The 17,496-nt window shown below is 37.4% G+C and overlaps 1 protein-coding gene across 5 annotated transcripts in view; it reads right to left on the bottom strand.

Moving 5' to 3' along the window:
* Nucleotides 1-4,447: 4,447 nt before the first annotated feature.
* LOC134797527 (long-chain-fatty-acid--CoA ligase 1) overlaps nt 4,448-17,496 on the bottom strand; it is a 71,703-nt gene continuing 58,654 nt past the window's right edge. For all 5 annotated transcript variants that reach the window (XM_063769800.1, XM_063769797.1, XM_063769798.1 and 2 more), the window contains 11 exons: nt 16,869-17,012; nt 16,547-16,672; nt 16,111-16,310; nt 14,981-15,181; nt 13,520-13,737; nt 12,609-12,759; nt 10,929-11,039; nt 8,638-8,805; nt 8,199-8,342; nt 7,663-7,836; nt 4,448-7,004 (listed from right to left, as the gene is read on the bottom strand). In XM_063769800.1, the coding sequence (XP_063625870.1) occupies nt 6,867-7,004; nt 7,663-7,836; nt 8,199-8,342; nt 8,638-8,805; nt 10,929-11,039; nt 12,609-12,759; nt 13,520-13,737; nt 14,981-15,181; nt 16,111-16,310; nt 16,547-16,672; nt 16,869-17,012 (1,775 nt within the window). In that variant the 3' untranslated portion in view covers nt 4,448-6,866. The remainder of the gene's footprint in view (nt 7,005-7,662; nt 7,837-8,198; nt 8,343-8,637; nt 8,806-10,928; nt 11,040-12,608; nt 12,760-13,519; nt 13,738-14,980; nt 15,182-16,110; nt 16,311-16,546; nt 16,673-16,868; nt 17,013-17,496) is intronic.

The following is a 17,496-nucleotide window of genomic DNA, read 5'->3' as shown; positions in this document are numbered from 1 at the left end:
AGTCGAAGTTAAAAATATGTTTACACTTTTCGCCTTATTACAAAGGAGTAAGGTGCAAAAGTGTAAACATATCATTGACGTCGACTGGCCCTAAGAACACACCTCAGAACACACGATCAAACCTTCTTGGCGCAGTCCGTACCATGTTTGTCGGCACATTAGTGTAAATATAAATGCATTTTTTGCCGTCGTATTTTTTAAAGAGCATTTATTACTAATGCTCGAACAGTCTATAGCACGCAAGTGTGGGATTGGGACTGAGTTATTTCTCGTCCCTTATCCAGAGGACTACATTTCAAAATATAAAACAATTCAAGGAATTTACCTTCTTGCCAAATTTCACCTAAAGCGGTTCAGTTGTTTAGCCATGAAAAGGCGACAAAGAGGCAGACAGAATTCTTTACACATTTATAATAGTTATTAGTACAGTTCTAATGGGATTTATAGCCATAATGCTGATAATTTTTGACTGGTATTGTTACTACTTGGCTTGGCACCGACTTCAAACATATCAGTTGGTAACGCATAGACATAAAAAAGGATAATATTTTATTTCATCCTTTTTGAAGTCGGTTTCATTTTTTTTGTAAAAAGTTTTTATTTTACCATTTTTAGTTTTAACGCATTGTTAAGAGCGCGACGCATGAATGAAAAACAAGATCATGTTTAACACTAAATTCGTGTACCTATTACTTTAGTAAATATGTAATCAGGAATTTTCTCGAGTCCGTCTGGGAAATTATAATTCCTGTCAACTAAATCAATCCGCCCGCCCCGCCACTGACCCAATCCCTCAGCCCCCCGATCACTCAACCTCACAGCACATCAACCCCTGATCCAAGAACCCCTCGATCCTGAACCAGCAACCCTTCAACCGCCATTCCCCGGCCCCTTAATCCCTGACCCCTTAACTCCTAACCCTAACCCCCGATCATTAGCCTTACCAGCTTACCACGAGTTTGACATTGATATATTCGCTAGCATGTGTGTAACTTACTTCCTATGCATCTCGCTCGTACTAACCTTAGTGTGAGCGAGATGCATAAAAAGTTACATTTAGATGCATAAGACGTTAGCGAATATGTCAATGTCAAACTCGTGGTAAGGCTACAGTTGCAGTACATCAAATTGGTGGTTTTCGGAAGCAAATGCTCGAGTTACTTTAGAAAACCCCGAAATCACTTAACACGTGCCTTTAAAAATTGAGGAGTTCCCTCAATTCCTAATGGATTCCATCATTAGACCAAAACCAAAAATAATACGGAAACACCTTGGAGGTAACTTCTTCCAAACAAAAGAAGAATTACTCAAATCGGATCACAGGTGCCGGAGTAATCGCTGAACATACTTACATTTAAAGAAATCATCATCATTATCATCAAAATAATCATCATCATCAGGTCTACTTCATCATAGTGCACCATCTACAATAATCTTTCACCGGGCCCCATAGAAGTCGTTTTTTTTCTTAAAAATTATGTCATGTCCAATTAGGGTTGTAAAAAAACGGTTTTTTTTTCTTACTTGAAAAAAAAAACATGAAAAAAAACCGGTCTTTTTGATTAATAACAACATAAATGAAATCTGTAGTGGTAGTTATCGCAATTTACTGTTGGCAACACCATCGCCTCTCGTCGCCGCATCAGGGAATTCAAGGATTCCCCAAAATTTACTTGGTTTTAAGTTACTTATATAAATAAATCACGAAAAACCGTTATTGTGGCATATTTTTGTTCATCTGAAAAAAAACCTAATTTAGAAAAAAAACCATGGTGCCAGGTTTTTTTTCATGTTTTTTTTTTATAAATTTGAAAAAAAAAACATTTGGTTTTTTTTCTATTTGCAACCCTAAATGTTCGTCTTCCAATGATGTCCAAAATAACTTTCATAGAAAGTTGCCTGAAAATAATTGAAAGTAGGTACTTAATAGATTTTATTTTTATGAATATTATTTTTGACATGATCGGCGGTACAGCGCGTTTTCTTCAAAATAATTCCCTTAATATCAGGACATAAGTTTGGAAGTCTTTATTTTGCTTGTTTGTGTACCTATACGGTTTTTTGTAACTTTTACTTGTTTTAAGATCGTTTAGCCAAATATCTCGGAACAATAATTATCGTCATCGAACCGACAAGCTAATCTCTTGAGTCATGGTTTTGCTGGCCTCGACTTCCACAAGGTTCTCGACATTTCTGGACATCGACACTGTGTTAATGTTTACCCGCACTTCCCGGCGCTTCGATCTCTCAGCACGATGTGTCACATATTTATTTTTATTGCGTATGGGAATAAGTGGGTCGGGTTGATTCCACTATTAGTTTATTATCGTATTTTAACACCTACGTTTGATTTTACGATGGGAGATTGCGTTCTTTTCTGCTCGTGGATGTCTAGTAGAGCCATTAGCAATTCATTTTGTAGTGATGGTGATGAGCTAATGTGTGTGTTTTTTTCTGATTCTTAGTTAAAATTATACGAGAAAATTGCATTCTTTCCTGCTCGTGGATGTCTAATAGTAGAGCCATTAGCCATTAGCAATTCCTTTTTACTCCAAAATATTAAAAGGTCATACGAGAATAACTAAACCTATTACCTCACGTAACAATAAATTTCAACGTGGATAGTTCAAATAAAGCCTTTATTCCTTACTATAGGCCCTTTATAATATCATTTAATTGATTGATCATTATTTTCTAATAATTTATATAATACCTACGGTTTCCCTATAAACCGTTAACATTTTGCTGAACGTATTCACAGCTCTAGTTCTTTTTAGTTCAAGTCACTTACGGCCACTTTCATCTCTAGTTTTAATCTCAATCCCATCTTCTCCTAAGGTCAGATTAAACCTACGTCTATTTTTATCTCGTACCTAAGGATAAAGATAATCAAATACAATTTAGTTCACGGCGACGATCTCACGGCGTTGCGTGAATCACGACATGAAAATAGTCCTCGTGGGCTCTTGAGGTCGTCTCGTCTGGTCTTATCTGTTTTGTTATTGTCTTAACATTTTCTTAAACGGTCGAATATTTCCCTCCAATCGATCATAAGTAAGTACAAACCGTTGGCATTAAGGTGAGCTAAGCCTAGGAAAAACAAATCATACCAAATAAAAACACGAAAAAAAATATTGTACTTGCGACAAGGTTATACGGGTAAAAAACTATACCCCTTATTGCTTGTGTGAATAAAGTGTTCGAAAAGACATATATTTTATTTCGATTGCATTCGGGGGTCGGGGACCTTTTAAATAGGAAAAAATGAATGAAGGTCCCCCGACCGCAATAAAATATATAGGTAGGTAGGTACAAGTTCAGTCACGATCCTAAATGAGCATAAACTTTTGCGTTTACTGTTTGTGACTCTGTCTGACCACTTATATTCTAATTTACATTCATTATGTTGAGTTAACTAACATATCTAAAATTTATTTTTAGCTTTTCAGTTCATTTTAAACAAGTCGTGTTTAAAAAAAAAAATTTAAACGTTGATACAAGTCGGTTTCGGAATGGAATAATCGCTTCTTTGATTACTTAAAAATAAAATAAACCGCTTAGTTTAATATTTATATAAGTTTATTAATGAATGAATCCAACCCAACTTTTCTCGGGGTGTACAACTTTCAATAAAATGCCCTCAGTAAACACAAATTCGCTACGTATTTTTACGATGCACAAAATTTGTGCATCGTAAAATACTGTCGCATAATTATGCATATTTGTGGCACAAATATGCATAATTATGCGACAGTATTTTATTTATCGCTTTTTTACTGTTTCATAGAATCGATACCTAACCCTAGGTACCAGGTAAACAATTCAATGCTAGGATGTGCCGAAGGTCTCTGACGGAGTCTGACCGATCTGATTGGCAAACTTCCAGTAGGTAGGTATACCATAAGTACGAGTCCGAAGCATTCCATGTGTATACTGTATAGCATGATAAAATTGATAAAAGTAAGCATATAAGGTATTACGACCCGACCATTAAAAACTGCTTGAATGTGGGTCATCGTAAAAAAGTATATTAAAAATAAATAAAATAAGTAATCTAGTATCATTCATTAACAATGTCAAAATGTCAATAACTTTATAAGATAATAATCTTTCGGTATTCAAACTCAATTCACAATCGGAATTTTATGAGCTAAAGTAAATTACAGTACCATTGACCGGGGGGACTTTCAAATGCAGGGGCGACTTTAAAATTCTAGTTTTTAAGCCATAATATATATTTATGCGAGATTTTTTACAGTAGGTAAATATGAATATATAATAATCTAACTAGTTACAGGAACATTTTCAGTGAATAATGAATAATGGTAATTCTATGGCCGTTTTAAATCTATCAAAGTAACCCCAAATTTTCCAAAGTCACCCCGGTCTACGGTACGTAATTTACGATCACAACAAAGTGAAGGGAGAAGCAATAAAAAAATATACATATTTAAATTTTTATTAAAAATAAATTATTGTAGCAACTTGCACCAATAACAACAAAATTTTGGTTTGAACAACATGAAACGCGCCCGGCGTTCCGCCCAAAGCTGAACCAATCGGATAGCATACACGATATAAAATTATACTAACAAAGTGCGAATATTTTGACCTACACATGTTCCAACATTTCAATTACTTTAAGGAGATATACGGCCAACATCTACTTTTAAACTGTCGACTGACTTGCTTTCGTATATAACTATTTATTTTATCTTTACGATTGTAGTTTACTTAAGTTAAAAACAATATTAATCACACAATTTAAAAATAAGGCAGTCGACAGTTTAATAATGATCAAACATAAAGAGATTCACTCGCTAGTCACACAGTTCACTTAAATCCACTCAGCAATAACATATTTAGAAAGAAATTTAAAATAAAAACACATACCTACCGTCGTCAATTGATATTTCGTTTTTTTTTGTTGCTGTTAATATCTACGGAATTTTTGCCTCTTGGTTTTTTGTCAATTTATCTTTACAAATGTTATCGTAATCTTTGCATCTATTTTTGTGTTTTACTAACCAGCGTTCACGTTTTTTTTTTCATTTTCAAAACATGCTTTTGTTCTCAAAATACACTGAGGCTGAGCCATGTTATTTTATAATCGTAGATAAGTAATATTCACAGTAAATACGCCAGAAATAAACACAAAAATGGTTGCAATACTTTACACAGCAACTTTCGTTGAAGGGTCCAGGTAGAAGGCACAGCTCAAAATAAGAGTATTCCCTACTTACACTACATTACAAGGTCGTCATATGTATATTGATTTCATACACTGGAAATGAGCTATAAAACTCATGGTAAGTCACAAATAAATTACCAAAATTGTGTGTGCATAATTATGGCATACTTATATAACAATTTAAACTTAAGAATCCGATATTACGAGAAACAATGTTAAGGTCCATGCTACATTTTATAGCATTATTTTTCAGCGAAATAAAACTTCTAAGTAGGTATGTAGGTACATCATATTTAATAACCGCAAGTTAAACGCGTTGTCGAAATGAATTTTTTCTACGTATAAATTTATTACAATTTGTATTATAATGTGACTCTAAGCAGTGAATATTGTTTCCAAAAATGTTACAGCTAAAATGTGGGTATTAGTCTTGTTTAATTATTTTGAGTAAGTCGCAGTCGCAGTACCTATAGATAACATGTATTATGTGCTCACTTTTTTCCTTCAACGTTGAATTGCCACGACAATATATTACCCCCTATAGCTATAAAAAAGCCTACCTATAGGATAACTTTCTTTAACGATAAAAGTCCACTTCAATCAAATTTGTCATGAGATACAAACATCAAAACCAAGTATGGCTTAGTTTTGGAAAAGGGTTATTTCACATCAAATTCGGTTAAAATGAAGATTTTCCGTAAGCTGCTTAGTAATATTATTCCAAATCACTAAACAGATTTCCGGAAATGCTTTCTATGTCCTTCTCATACATTTACTAACCTGTCAAAAGTATTGCTTATGATTTTAATTAATTTTAATCTATTATTGTTAGTGAATTGCATATCACTGAAGTAATTGATTATTTATGTTCTAAGGATAGTCTTGAAAGGTAGAATGCTGAGTTATTCAAATGACGCTAAGATTGATATATTATAGAAGAGTACAGTTTTGATTTTTCTTTCATGTATAGTATATAATAATGCCTCATTGAAATTCGGACGGTTTTGCAAAACTTGTTTATATTTCATTAAATCAATTACCAGCCCGCCATCATACCGACGACAATTTTGAGTATGCACTAGTCTTTACTGGATTTTTTGTGATTAATTCAGATCACTAGAAAGACACAAAAGCGATGAAGACATTAATTGACTGTCCGAGGCACAACGCTCCTCATTATTGCTATCAAAAGGAAAGCAGATGTAAGTGATGTAACTACCAAACTATCAGAATCTACATTGGCTTAAAATTTCTTAATTTTGCCTAAGTGAATTGTTTTTGACTTAGTACCTCGTGATCATTTCGAAGCAGTTTAAAAACATATCATTAAATACTGTCACAACACTTTTCCATGACACCGCCATTCTGATTTACGCTTATCAAGAGTAAAACGATATTATTAAGAAAGTGAAAAGTGGCTAAAATTATAAATTATAAAGAACACATTGTACTGTGATAGGATACTAAAGAGTATAGTGATGTTATACATCACAGTTTAGTCTAATGATTGGACTGTTTTAATAAAAGAGATGTACAGCGGTGTGTTCACTTACGTCTAATAATATCTTCATTTTTATTTCATTATCAAACTCTTCTATTTTATTAAAACAGCCCAGTGTAGCTGCAGCGTCACAAATAGTTTGTGATAAACATAATTCTCTAGTGTATGCTAGTGTTATTCGAGCTGTTTGTACATGTCCTCTATCTGGGGTTTGAAGTAGTTCCTGATCTCTGGCCTCTTCGCCTTCATGGTGGGGGTCAGTAGGCCGTTTTGCACTGAGAATGGATCTGGATGCAGGTAGATGTCCTTTACCTGTAAAACAAGACATCATGTTTGAAAAAGGCGTTTAATTAATAAAAAATAAAACGAAACAACATCGATTTGTATGAGATTTTAATGTGATAAGATTGTTTTATATTCTATAAATCGTACCCCTTAGAGCACCTTATAAGATTTTACCAAGAACTTTTCAGACCCTATAATATTGATTTATCCAGAACACACGACGGTTCTACGGTTCATTGTAGCCAATAAAAAAGACATATGTGCCATGATCTCCAGCGCCATCGATTTGTTAACGACCACAAGACAGTATGCTGGAATGTAGCGGAGTGGCTCCAAATATCTCAGATCTCCGAGAATTCCTACTCTACTCTACATAAATGGTTTGACAGGATTCCTTGAGGAGTCGGGCTAGTTGGACTAGCCTACCCCCAACCCGGTGTTGCGGAAACCTACCCATGGGGCAATACCATACGCGGGCATCAGCTCGCTCAGCATCAACCTGCTCGAAGGTTATGAGCCAGGCGTTGGGCCTCACTGGAGTATATCGTCAAGGATCATCTAGACGGTGGGGTTCTTGCATAACGCCGAGAACACGCCCTTGATGCACTCCGGTAACAACCGCTTGTCAAAAACTACATCTACTCAATATCGCTTCTCACAAAGCCAGTATGGTATAAACTCTGACCTGCTCGAAGGTCTTGAGCGAGGCGTTGCGGCCCCACTGCAGCATGTCGTCGAGGATCATCTTCTTGACGGTGGGGTTCTCGCACAGCGCCGAGAACGTGCCCTTGATGCCGCGCTCTAGCGCCCAGCACTTCACCACGTCCACGTCGGGCACCACGACCGCCACTATGCACGACTGGAAATACGAGTTGATGGTCATTTGTACATTCGACAAGTTTAAAAGTTGAATCCTAATGGATAATATCACATCCAACTATGAGCGCTATTTCTTCCACATTCATGCAACACGACAGTGGGAGAATGTGTTACCCATTTCATTCGACGAGATCTATTCAGCCAGAGGTTTAAACCATGCACGGAGTCCCGCGGATGGCATATCGCGTTTGGCAGAAAAGTTACCACAAATGCGATTTCGTACAAAATGTATGAAACGACAAAAATTTCTGAGACCTAAGTAAGTACTTATAGGTTTTTGATATTGTCATTGATTAAAAAATACTACTGTGAAAATAATAATAAGAAATACAAATTACTTACCTTCAATGATTCTCCATGTACAAATATTTGTTCGACATATTGACTTCTTATGTAAATATTTTCTATTTTCTCAGGAACTATGTATTCGCCTTGTGACAGTTTGAAAATGTGTTTTCTCCTGTCAATGATTTTCAAGGTGCCATTCTGAAAGAAAGAAAAAAAACATTAAGTATACTTAAATAAACTATTCGACGAACTTAAAATGTAACAAAATATTTTTATAAGCCAAGCCAGTTTCAAACTAAGCCAGTCAAACGTTTTTTCAACGGGTTAGTAATATAATAGAATGCGTTTAAGTCTGTTTCGAAATATCGTAGCCAATGGACATAAATCGTAAGCTACAAGGTCCTCGAACGCTTTAACACCTCTTAGGTATATATAGTAACTCCACCTTAAGAGCGTCCACAAGCTAGATGCCATACAAAGTGGAGTGACTCACCGGCAGCCACTTGCCGATGTCGCCGGTGTGGTGCCAGCCGTCGTGGTCGATGACCTCGCCGGTCTTCTCGGGCTCCTTGAAGTAGCCCTTGAATACGTTGGCGCCCTGCACGCACACCTCGCCGTGCCCCTGCGCCGCGTAGTACTCCATTTCGGGCACGTCCACAAGCTGTAAATAATAATAAGGTTAGATCACACGTCGCGATAAGAGTACTTATACTTTTTTTGGAAAAAACCTGTAAACATTTAAGGAAAACCTGATGAATTATAAGTGGATTATTCTTTCCATCAACAACAGTACGGCAACAGCCAATTGCTGTTTTGTTACGAGTAAAACATCTCTTATTTCAAGGTTATTTCGCTCATATCGCACTTACATATATATATTAAGTGATCGGATCTCAAATGAAACGCCCGAATCTTTGCCGCAACTTGCTACTATAGACAGGCTTCTTTTTCTGGAAACTGTTCTGTTAACCACTCACTTGCTTTTGGTAACTGTAGCTACCAGCTGTCACCTATTTATTATTATAATAATAGAGGTCACTGAAAAATATCAAGCATGTGAGTGGTTATGGTAAATTCGAGTTTTCTTCACGATATTTCCCTACATGCACCTTATTAGCGGGCTGTAATTTCAGGTTTTAGGTTAGGTTTCGTTCATGTCGTCTCGGATATGGGTGAATATGGTATCGATGCATTCAGTGTAATGCCCTGAACACAAATATATGAGATGACAAGCGCGAAAGTGGTGGGGGTAGTTGCTGTGGCGTCATAAAGTCTGCAGTACAAACTTTTTTTTTAATTTCTTGTAAACATACCATGTGGGGTACCAAATGAAAGGGCTTTGTGAGTAGATCACAAATATATAACATACTGTAACATTTTCAATACTTGGTCTAACAAATTATTAGAAAACGTTCAAAAATTTCACAATCCACTGTTGACTTTCAAGTGCTCTAAATTGAAAATGGCTGAATGGATTAGTCTAAAATACATACCAAATGACTGTAAATATTCTTTATATAACGTTAAAAAATAATTAACCAGATATATCAAAAAATAAGAAAAGTACATCAAGTTGAAAAAGTATAATTATCTGTTACATTAAACTGCCACTATTATTAAAACAAACAAAAAACCCGACTGTTTACATATATTTTTGAAATGGTCTTTTCACTAGCTTTCATTTGGTACCCATATTGCTATAGTAAGAAAAAAACACAATACCCCCCCCCCTCCATTTTTTTATTTAGCCGGCGCCATTTTTGACATATGAGGTGTGGTTGAATTCGTCAGAATTGTGGTAGTGACATAGGCTACATACATTTTGAGAATGGCGCCCGCTAATATAAAAATGGAGGGGGGAATGTTTTTTTTCCTTACTATAGCAATATGGGTACCAAATGAAAGCTAGTAAAAATACCATTTCAAAAATATATGTCAAACTGTCGGGTCTTTTGTTTGTTTTAATAATAGTTGCAGTTTAATGTAACAGAAAATTATACTTTTTTCAACTTGATGTACTTTTCTTATTTTCTGATATATATATCTGGTTAATTATTTTTTAACATTATGTAGAAGATATTCACAGTCACTTGGTATGTATTTTGGACGGATCCATTCAGCCATTTTCAATTGAAAGCAGTTAGAAGTCAACTGTGGATTGTGAAATTTTTGAACGTTTTCTAATAATTAGTTAAACCAAGTATTGTTAATATTATAGTCTGTTATATATTTGTAATCTACTCACAAAACCCTTTCATTGGGTACCGCACATGGTATGTTTATAAGAAAATAAAAAAAAAGTTTGTACTGCCGACTTTATGACGTCACAGCAACTACCCCCACCACTTTCGCGCTTGTCATCTCATATATTTGTATTCAGGGCATTACACTGAATGCGTCGATACCATATTCATGCATATCCGAGACGACATGAGCGAAAATCGATTTCTAGAAGACTTTTCTTTCGTTGGCCGGGCCACTATATTGCCTTTTTTTTCTCGCAGGGGTACATTTACCAGTATCTCACCCCCGGGCTGCGAAGGCCCGTTGGGGATGGGGTGGTATGTGGGACTCGCTCCTCCAGTATTACCTCTGTTACGCAGAGGGAGGGGAGGAGAATACCCACTAACTTCCCCTGCGGCGGCGTTACCCTCTCTGCCGTTTTTGGGGAGCATCATGAGGTCACGAGTATTCTACCAGTGACATTGTGTATTTCTGTTCACTATGGTCTAGCTGCACCAAACAACAGATCAATTTATTTAAAAATAAGTCAATCTAATTTACCTTCACTTTGTTACAAGCGACGGGAGGCCCGACATGTTCAGGCACGTGATCGCCCTGAACGGTTAGAGTCACCGGCGCGGTGCATTCCGTCTGACCGTAGCCTTCCACGATCTGAAAAACAATGATAAGTGTTATAAACTCAATTACAAAAAAGGCTTCTAATAGCCGGATTCCAACGGAAGTCTTCAGGTTTCGTGGCTGACGCCATAACCCCTTAGCCACCCGATCATTATGAGCCCAACGTAACTTTGTCTTGTATATGCATACTTTTGAAACCATAGGCGCCTTTGACCATACGTCAAAGACGAGCAGTACGAAGTATCCGAATCACTTAAGATCACAATAATTTAGCTATACAAATAAATCTCTTTTTCAGTTGTCCCAGTCTACATCAACTTTTCACCACGAGTCTTGATACATTACGAGTACATTGTATTATTGAAGACGTTGTGTAATACAAAGAGACTCTATTTTCCAACTAGTTCGCAGTAGCATTTGGTTCTGGTATATACTGAACTCAACAAAGAGAGCTATAAAAATTCTTATGTAGATAGAGTACCTGTTTCACAGCATGTATCACGAGAAACGTTTATACTACGCCACTATGAATTAGATGGAATGCTTTCAAAGTCAAGTTGATTCACAACGAGTAGGTTTCAAGATCAGAGTAAAGACGGTATATATTTATTGCCGGATTATCTATTCTTAGATAAGTAGATATTACTCGTGATTCAAAATATTATGACTGTAAAGATATTCCGGATATACTAAAGTAATGTTTATTTTAGCGTCTTCATGACCACGGGCGTTGAGAACTCCGGTAGTTTTCCTTAATATAAACCGCATGACCTTATTTATGTATGTACTCAAATATTCGTATATCATGAAAATAATATTGATCGCAAAATCTGGTCCATAATAACCAACTATTTGGTAATATTACTGGTATCTGGATAATCAGTAGGTAATGTAAGTTTCAATTTACAATTTAAAGTTTTCAAAAGCACTATCTAGAGCTAGAATATCTACCCCAAGACCGATGTTACTATTTTTGTCTATATGCATCTTGAACGTATTCATTAAAATTTTCCATCATAAAAGATGGAATATAAGAATGAAGAGTAATGTCATGAGCTTTATGTAAGGGTACGTATGTAGGTAACTGTATTAAAACATACACGTTTTATTCTTGACTGTAAATGAGTGGGTAGTGGAGGAAGTGGCATTTTATGCCGTCTGACGTTAATGTGTAAAAATATTAAACAACAGACGTATTGTAGCAAGAAGCTGTCTAATGATGAATTCAAACTGACGTTAATGTAGGTATAAAAATATCACTTAGCACGCAGGTCGCTTCAAGCTTTTAGTGAAGTGTACAATTACATAAAAATATTAAGGTTAAGTACATGAAAGATGTAACGCGATGACGTGATATGCAGTCAAGGCATTCGGTTTCTGTGCCACTTCGTTGGTACTGTGATAACATGGCGCATTTCATATTAATGTCACTGTGACAAGGCACGTTATTACGAAGTCGCATAGAAATCAAATTCTTCGACCGAAATTCTTTAACAAGTGGTGGTCGGTTTCAAAATTAACTGAAAAGTTTTGAGATAGCTAATAGTTAGGCAGTCGGTCAGCTCGAGGAGTAGAGCTGAAGAAAATAATAATGTTTGTTACCAGGCAGCCTAGGGCACAGCGCGCGAAGGTGAGCACGTTGCCGGCGAGCGGCGCCGAGCCCACCACCATGATGCGCAGCCGCCCGCCCATGCCCTCGCGCACCTTGCGGAACACCAGCTTGTCCCAGATGGAGTCCCCGCGAATGATGCCCCTGGGAACGAACAATTGTGGATCAGCAAGGTTGTTGATGCATCCAGGAGCGATATTCCGATTGTGTTATAATACGATCGCGCGAGATTTACTGTGAGTCGTGTGAAGGTCATATCAATAACAATGAAGTTGAGATTTTAAAGACAGAGAGCGGCTTTCCGGAACGATAGGTAAAGGAAGCAATTTACAGCTGACATTATAATAGAAACCTGTCGCCTCCGGTGGTTCGGCCACGTTTGTCGCAGGCCAGCTGACTACGTAGGAAACATATGCCTTAACCTAGCCCTTGACGGCCCCCGACCCCAAGGCAGACCAAAAAAGCGATGGCTCGATGTCGTAAAAGCAGATATGAGCGTGAACGGGCTCGGGCTCACACGAGACGACGCCCCGAGGATCGCGCAAAGTGGAGGAAAGCAAGTAGGAAAGCGGACCCTGGCAAAGGCCGGGATAACGCTAGGTAGAAGAAGAAGAGGAGATTATAATAGAAATGTTTACTCAAAGAATAAGATCCAAAGACTTCAAGCTTTGTGGGCTTCTACATTGATCAGCAGTTGTCTGAGATCGTCGCTCATCTATGAAAGCGGTGTAAATACCTCTGTTCCTACCATGCATATGTATAAAGCATTTACAGACTTCCCTTACCTCTTCAACTCTGAATCCTTCCCAGACAAAGCCATGTAGAAGATTACCCTAATATGTTACCACTGTGGACATCGACCGTTCTTCCATTTATATCATAAAGCATTAGCAGACTGTAATACCTCTTCAACTCTGATTCCTTCGCAGACAAAGCCATGTTGAAGAGCAGCTTCTTGATCTTGGAGCTGGAGATCTCGGACTGGGCCTTGTCGTACAGGCGGTTGAGGAGCCGCGGCACCGCGGGCATCATCGTGGGCTTCAGGCACTGCAGGTCGTCGGCGAGCCGCCTGATGTCGCCGCTGTAGAAGCCAACCGCTCCTCCTACCATGTATAGAGCATTCTGAAACGAGAGTTTACACACTTTAGTTACATAGACAAGGCATGTTTTGATCAGTCTATGAATATATTTTTGAGAAACTGGAAGAACTGCATTTATTGTGTTAGCCGCCATTTACAGATCATTGGGTTCCCTAACCCCTACTCTATCTAGGTACTCTACGAGTTAGGTGCCTACTTAATCTCAGAATACACGTGAGCGTGAGACCTTGGTCTTGGTCTTGGTGGTAAGTACCGTTTATAAGTTTTATAACAAATGTCATTAATTCTCTTCTCTCTAAACTATATAATCTTATAGTTCTGACACCTAGAGACATTTACACCTCTAAATATCATAGATTTTTTTTGTGTTTTGTATCTGTATTTTGTATGTAATTCGACATTAAGAGACCATATACATCTCTTAGTAATTGTAATACGTTAGATTGAATTGTTAGTTTTATTTTATAAAATTGTTGATGTTATTATTTTTGCTTGTATGTAAATTCAATGTTGACGTGTAAAAGTGCCCTTGTGGCCTATTTGCTGAATAAATGTTGATGTTTGATGTTTGGATTAAAGCTTTCATAGTCAAGGTTAGTTTTGTGTTGAAAAGTTATCGGTTTAAAAAAATGCTTTCAAAACTATCAAATCTTGCCATAAAATAGACATGGTGCAGGTAACTTATCAAACGCTATTCAATAACAATAAAGCTGTACGCACTCTTTGATCGTTCCTTTTCAATATCGACCGTTCGCTATAATTTCTCAAAAGAGAAAATTTAAAACCAAAGATTGAATTAAATTCATGTCTTCTTTTACATAACTGTCTTCAAGGTAGGAATGTTTGTTGACGTAGTTTCAAATAAATGGTTTATGATTAGTAACCACTACTGATTAATAAACACTAATTAGATGACAGCTTAATGCAAACCTTGAAAAGCAAATGTTGAGAAACTGCCAAGAGTCACGGTTACGGTTCATATACGATTTGCTGAACTTGAACAATGATAGGTATTTATTTATAGCACTATGCGTTAGCCGCCCATTCGCAATTGCATACACGATGATTGACAACTATGTATTGTAATTTTCCTCTCGACGATTTTCAATTTCTAATCAGGTCAGAAAGTAATTTCTCCGTATAATTTTCCGAATGACCGAATACTTATTGCTTACCAGTATACTTACTGCTACTTTTTTTTTTCAATGCATAAGTAGGAGCCTTATTTAATGGTGCCTTGAAAAACAATCTGAGCAATGACTCACCTCACAGCATCGCTCCAGCATATGCGCGAGCGGCAGAAAGGAGATCATGACATCGGTCTTGGCGGGCCGGTGCTCGCCGAGCTGCATAATGACGCTGCACATGGACGCTACCACGTTCTCGTGGGTCAGCATCACGCCCTTGGGCATGCCCGTCGTGCCGGACGTGTAGCAAATCGTGCAGAGGCTCTCAGGTTTCGGCGGCTGGAAAAAGAATATCTATTGTCAAATACAGGTTTTTGGGCCCAAAAGAAATTTAAAACCAGAACGGGTAGAAATTAAGGCCTTTACCCAACAAGGCCTTAATTTCTACCCGTTCTGGTTTTAAATCGCGCACAAAGTTTGAAAACTTACCAAAGTATTTCTTCAAACCCGAATCTATTCTATTACTAAGTCGTTTCTAACAAACAGTTTAAATTATTTACGTTGAAAAATATAGCCGCGGTAGGTTTCTAGGAATGCCAATCCATTGTTAGCTTTGGAGTAAAGAAATGGAGAATTGAATGTTTCATTTCTTTTTCTGTCTGGGAATGTACAGTCAGCTGCAGAGAAAAGGTACCACCGCTACATAGAAGTTTGTATGCAGGGGTGGTACCTTTTCTCTGCAGCTGACTGTACGAGACTAGACACAATTCTTTAATTCCCAGCCATCTGCCAGAAACGTAGATCGTCAGAATATTTTCTTTTTATGATGCTTTCGATACCTTTAGCTTTTATAGCACACAAGAGGACAACAAAAAATATTTTTAAAGCATCTAAATATGTGCTAGCCTGTGAGTTATGAAGCCAAGTAAAGTAGAAAGCTTGGTTTCATTCTAGGGTCTAGCTAGGGGTTGTTCTGATCTTTATACACAAGCAAGAAACTTTAATTTTTATATTTGCAAGTTTGGTTAAATTAGCCAAACTTGACTGCTAAGCAAGACAAGGCAAGTACAGCATTAAAAACTTGTAGCCATACCCGCTTCTGTCCGCAACTTCGTCAGCGTGGGATGCCTCAAACTATCTCCATACCGAATTTCATCATATTTATTAGGTTCAGCGGTTTAAAAATGAAGAGGTAACAAACATAAAGGCAGACAGAGTTAGGTACCTTCGCAATTACAATATTAGTGGGGATTAGATAAATCACTTACGACACACGGGTGATCCTTCTGAGCCCCCTGGAACTCGACGTCGCTGAACTTGATGATCTCCACGCCGCGGCTCTTGGCGCGCTGGTGCGTAGAGGGCGACACCTCCTTGATGGTGATAAGCTTCCGCAGGCACCGCGGCGCCTGGTCGAGCAGCAGGTTCGCTTTCTTGTCGTCTTCGCAAACGACGAGCGACATGTCAGCTGGAAATATTTAATTATTGTTGTAGACAAAATTGAAAACACGTATTTTCAGTTACTTGTTTATCGATACCCTAATTAACACTTGTACTATTTACGCGGAAGAAATCATTGAAATTGAGACTTTTGATTGAACCTGTAACGACATAAATTATCCGGTTAACATTCAAATCTCTATTTTAATGAAAAGAATTGAAGGATTCGACAATAAGTATGTAATGTATTTTGTAAATACTTACTCTGATTAACAATAAAGGCACATGCGTTGGCTCCTAACGTGTCGTACAGTGGCACTATGACCATTGAATAACAATAGGCACCTTGTTCTGTCATGATCCATTCTGGACAATTCTGTGAGTATATACCTGAAAAAAAAAACATTTATCCAAATATGGTCAGTAAGGAAATTATATAACGTAACATCTAAAAGCATAATTATATCACTTAACGACAAAAAAATTAAACTCCACATGAATTGATATGACTTTAATATCCAAGAAGGCTATCTGTTGGTTGTTGGCTTGATTCCATGGAGCAAAATGTCCAGAAAAAATATCTCACCTATAAATGTGTTTTGCCCCGGTGTAAGACCTTGACATAATAGTCCTGATCCAAAGTTTTTCGCTCGCAGCAGGGTCTCATTGTAGTTCTGCCACACGTACGGCTTATTTGGACTTTCCCTCCAACCGAGACAGTTGCCATTATCTGTTGAGTAAATTAAACAAGCTTTTAACTTAAACTGGCCATAAAACCCGTTGCCTCCATTAAAGCAACAATGTTAAATATTATCGCGTACATTTATTATCCTGTTGATCTAAAAATGCATCTCAATGCAACACTGCTAAGGAATATTCCACGGACAAACCCGCTTAATTTTTTTTCCGCAAAAAGGCTCGAAGGCAATAAGATAGCAAAAACATTAATGGCTCGACTACTTCAGTAGCAATACTTTTAACTGTACCCAAGCCTGTTCGCCGATGAGGTTCATGTTAGCAATATTTTGTAATAAACGTGTATTATCGTATTTATCGTTAACGAGCGGAAACGTGGAGGGAAATGAGGTGGGCCCTAGAATTGTGCCTTGGGGCACTCCCTGCTTCGCAATTGTGAATTTTGCGGCGACGGCTGCAGGCAGTGAGTCACGACTGTGTATCTAATTGTATGTATGAAGCTAAATTATAAGCCTCGT

This window comes from Cydia splendana, chromosome 15 (genome assembly GCF_910591565.1).
Source record: "Cydia splendana chromosome 15, ilCydSple1.2, whole genome shotgun sequence".
In the NCBI taxonomy this organism is placed as follows: Eukaryota; Metazoa; Arthropoda; class Insecta; order Lepidoptera; family Tortricidae; genus Cydia; species Cydia splendana.
This window is presented reverse-complemented; position numbering and strand designations above follow the sequence as displayed.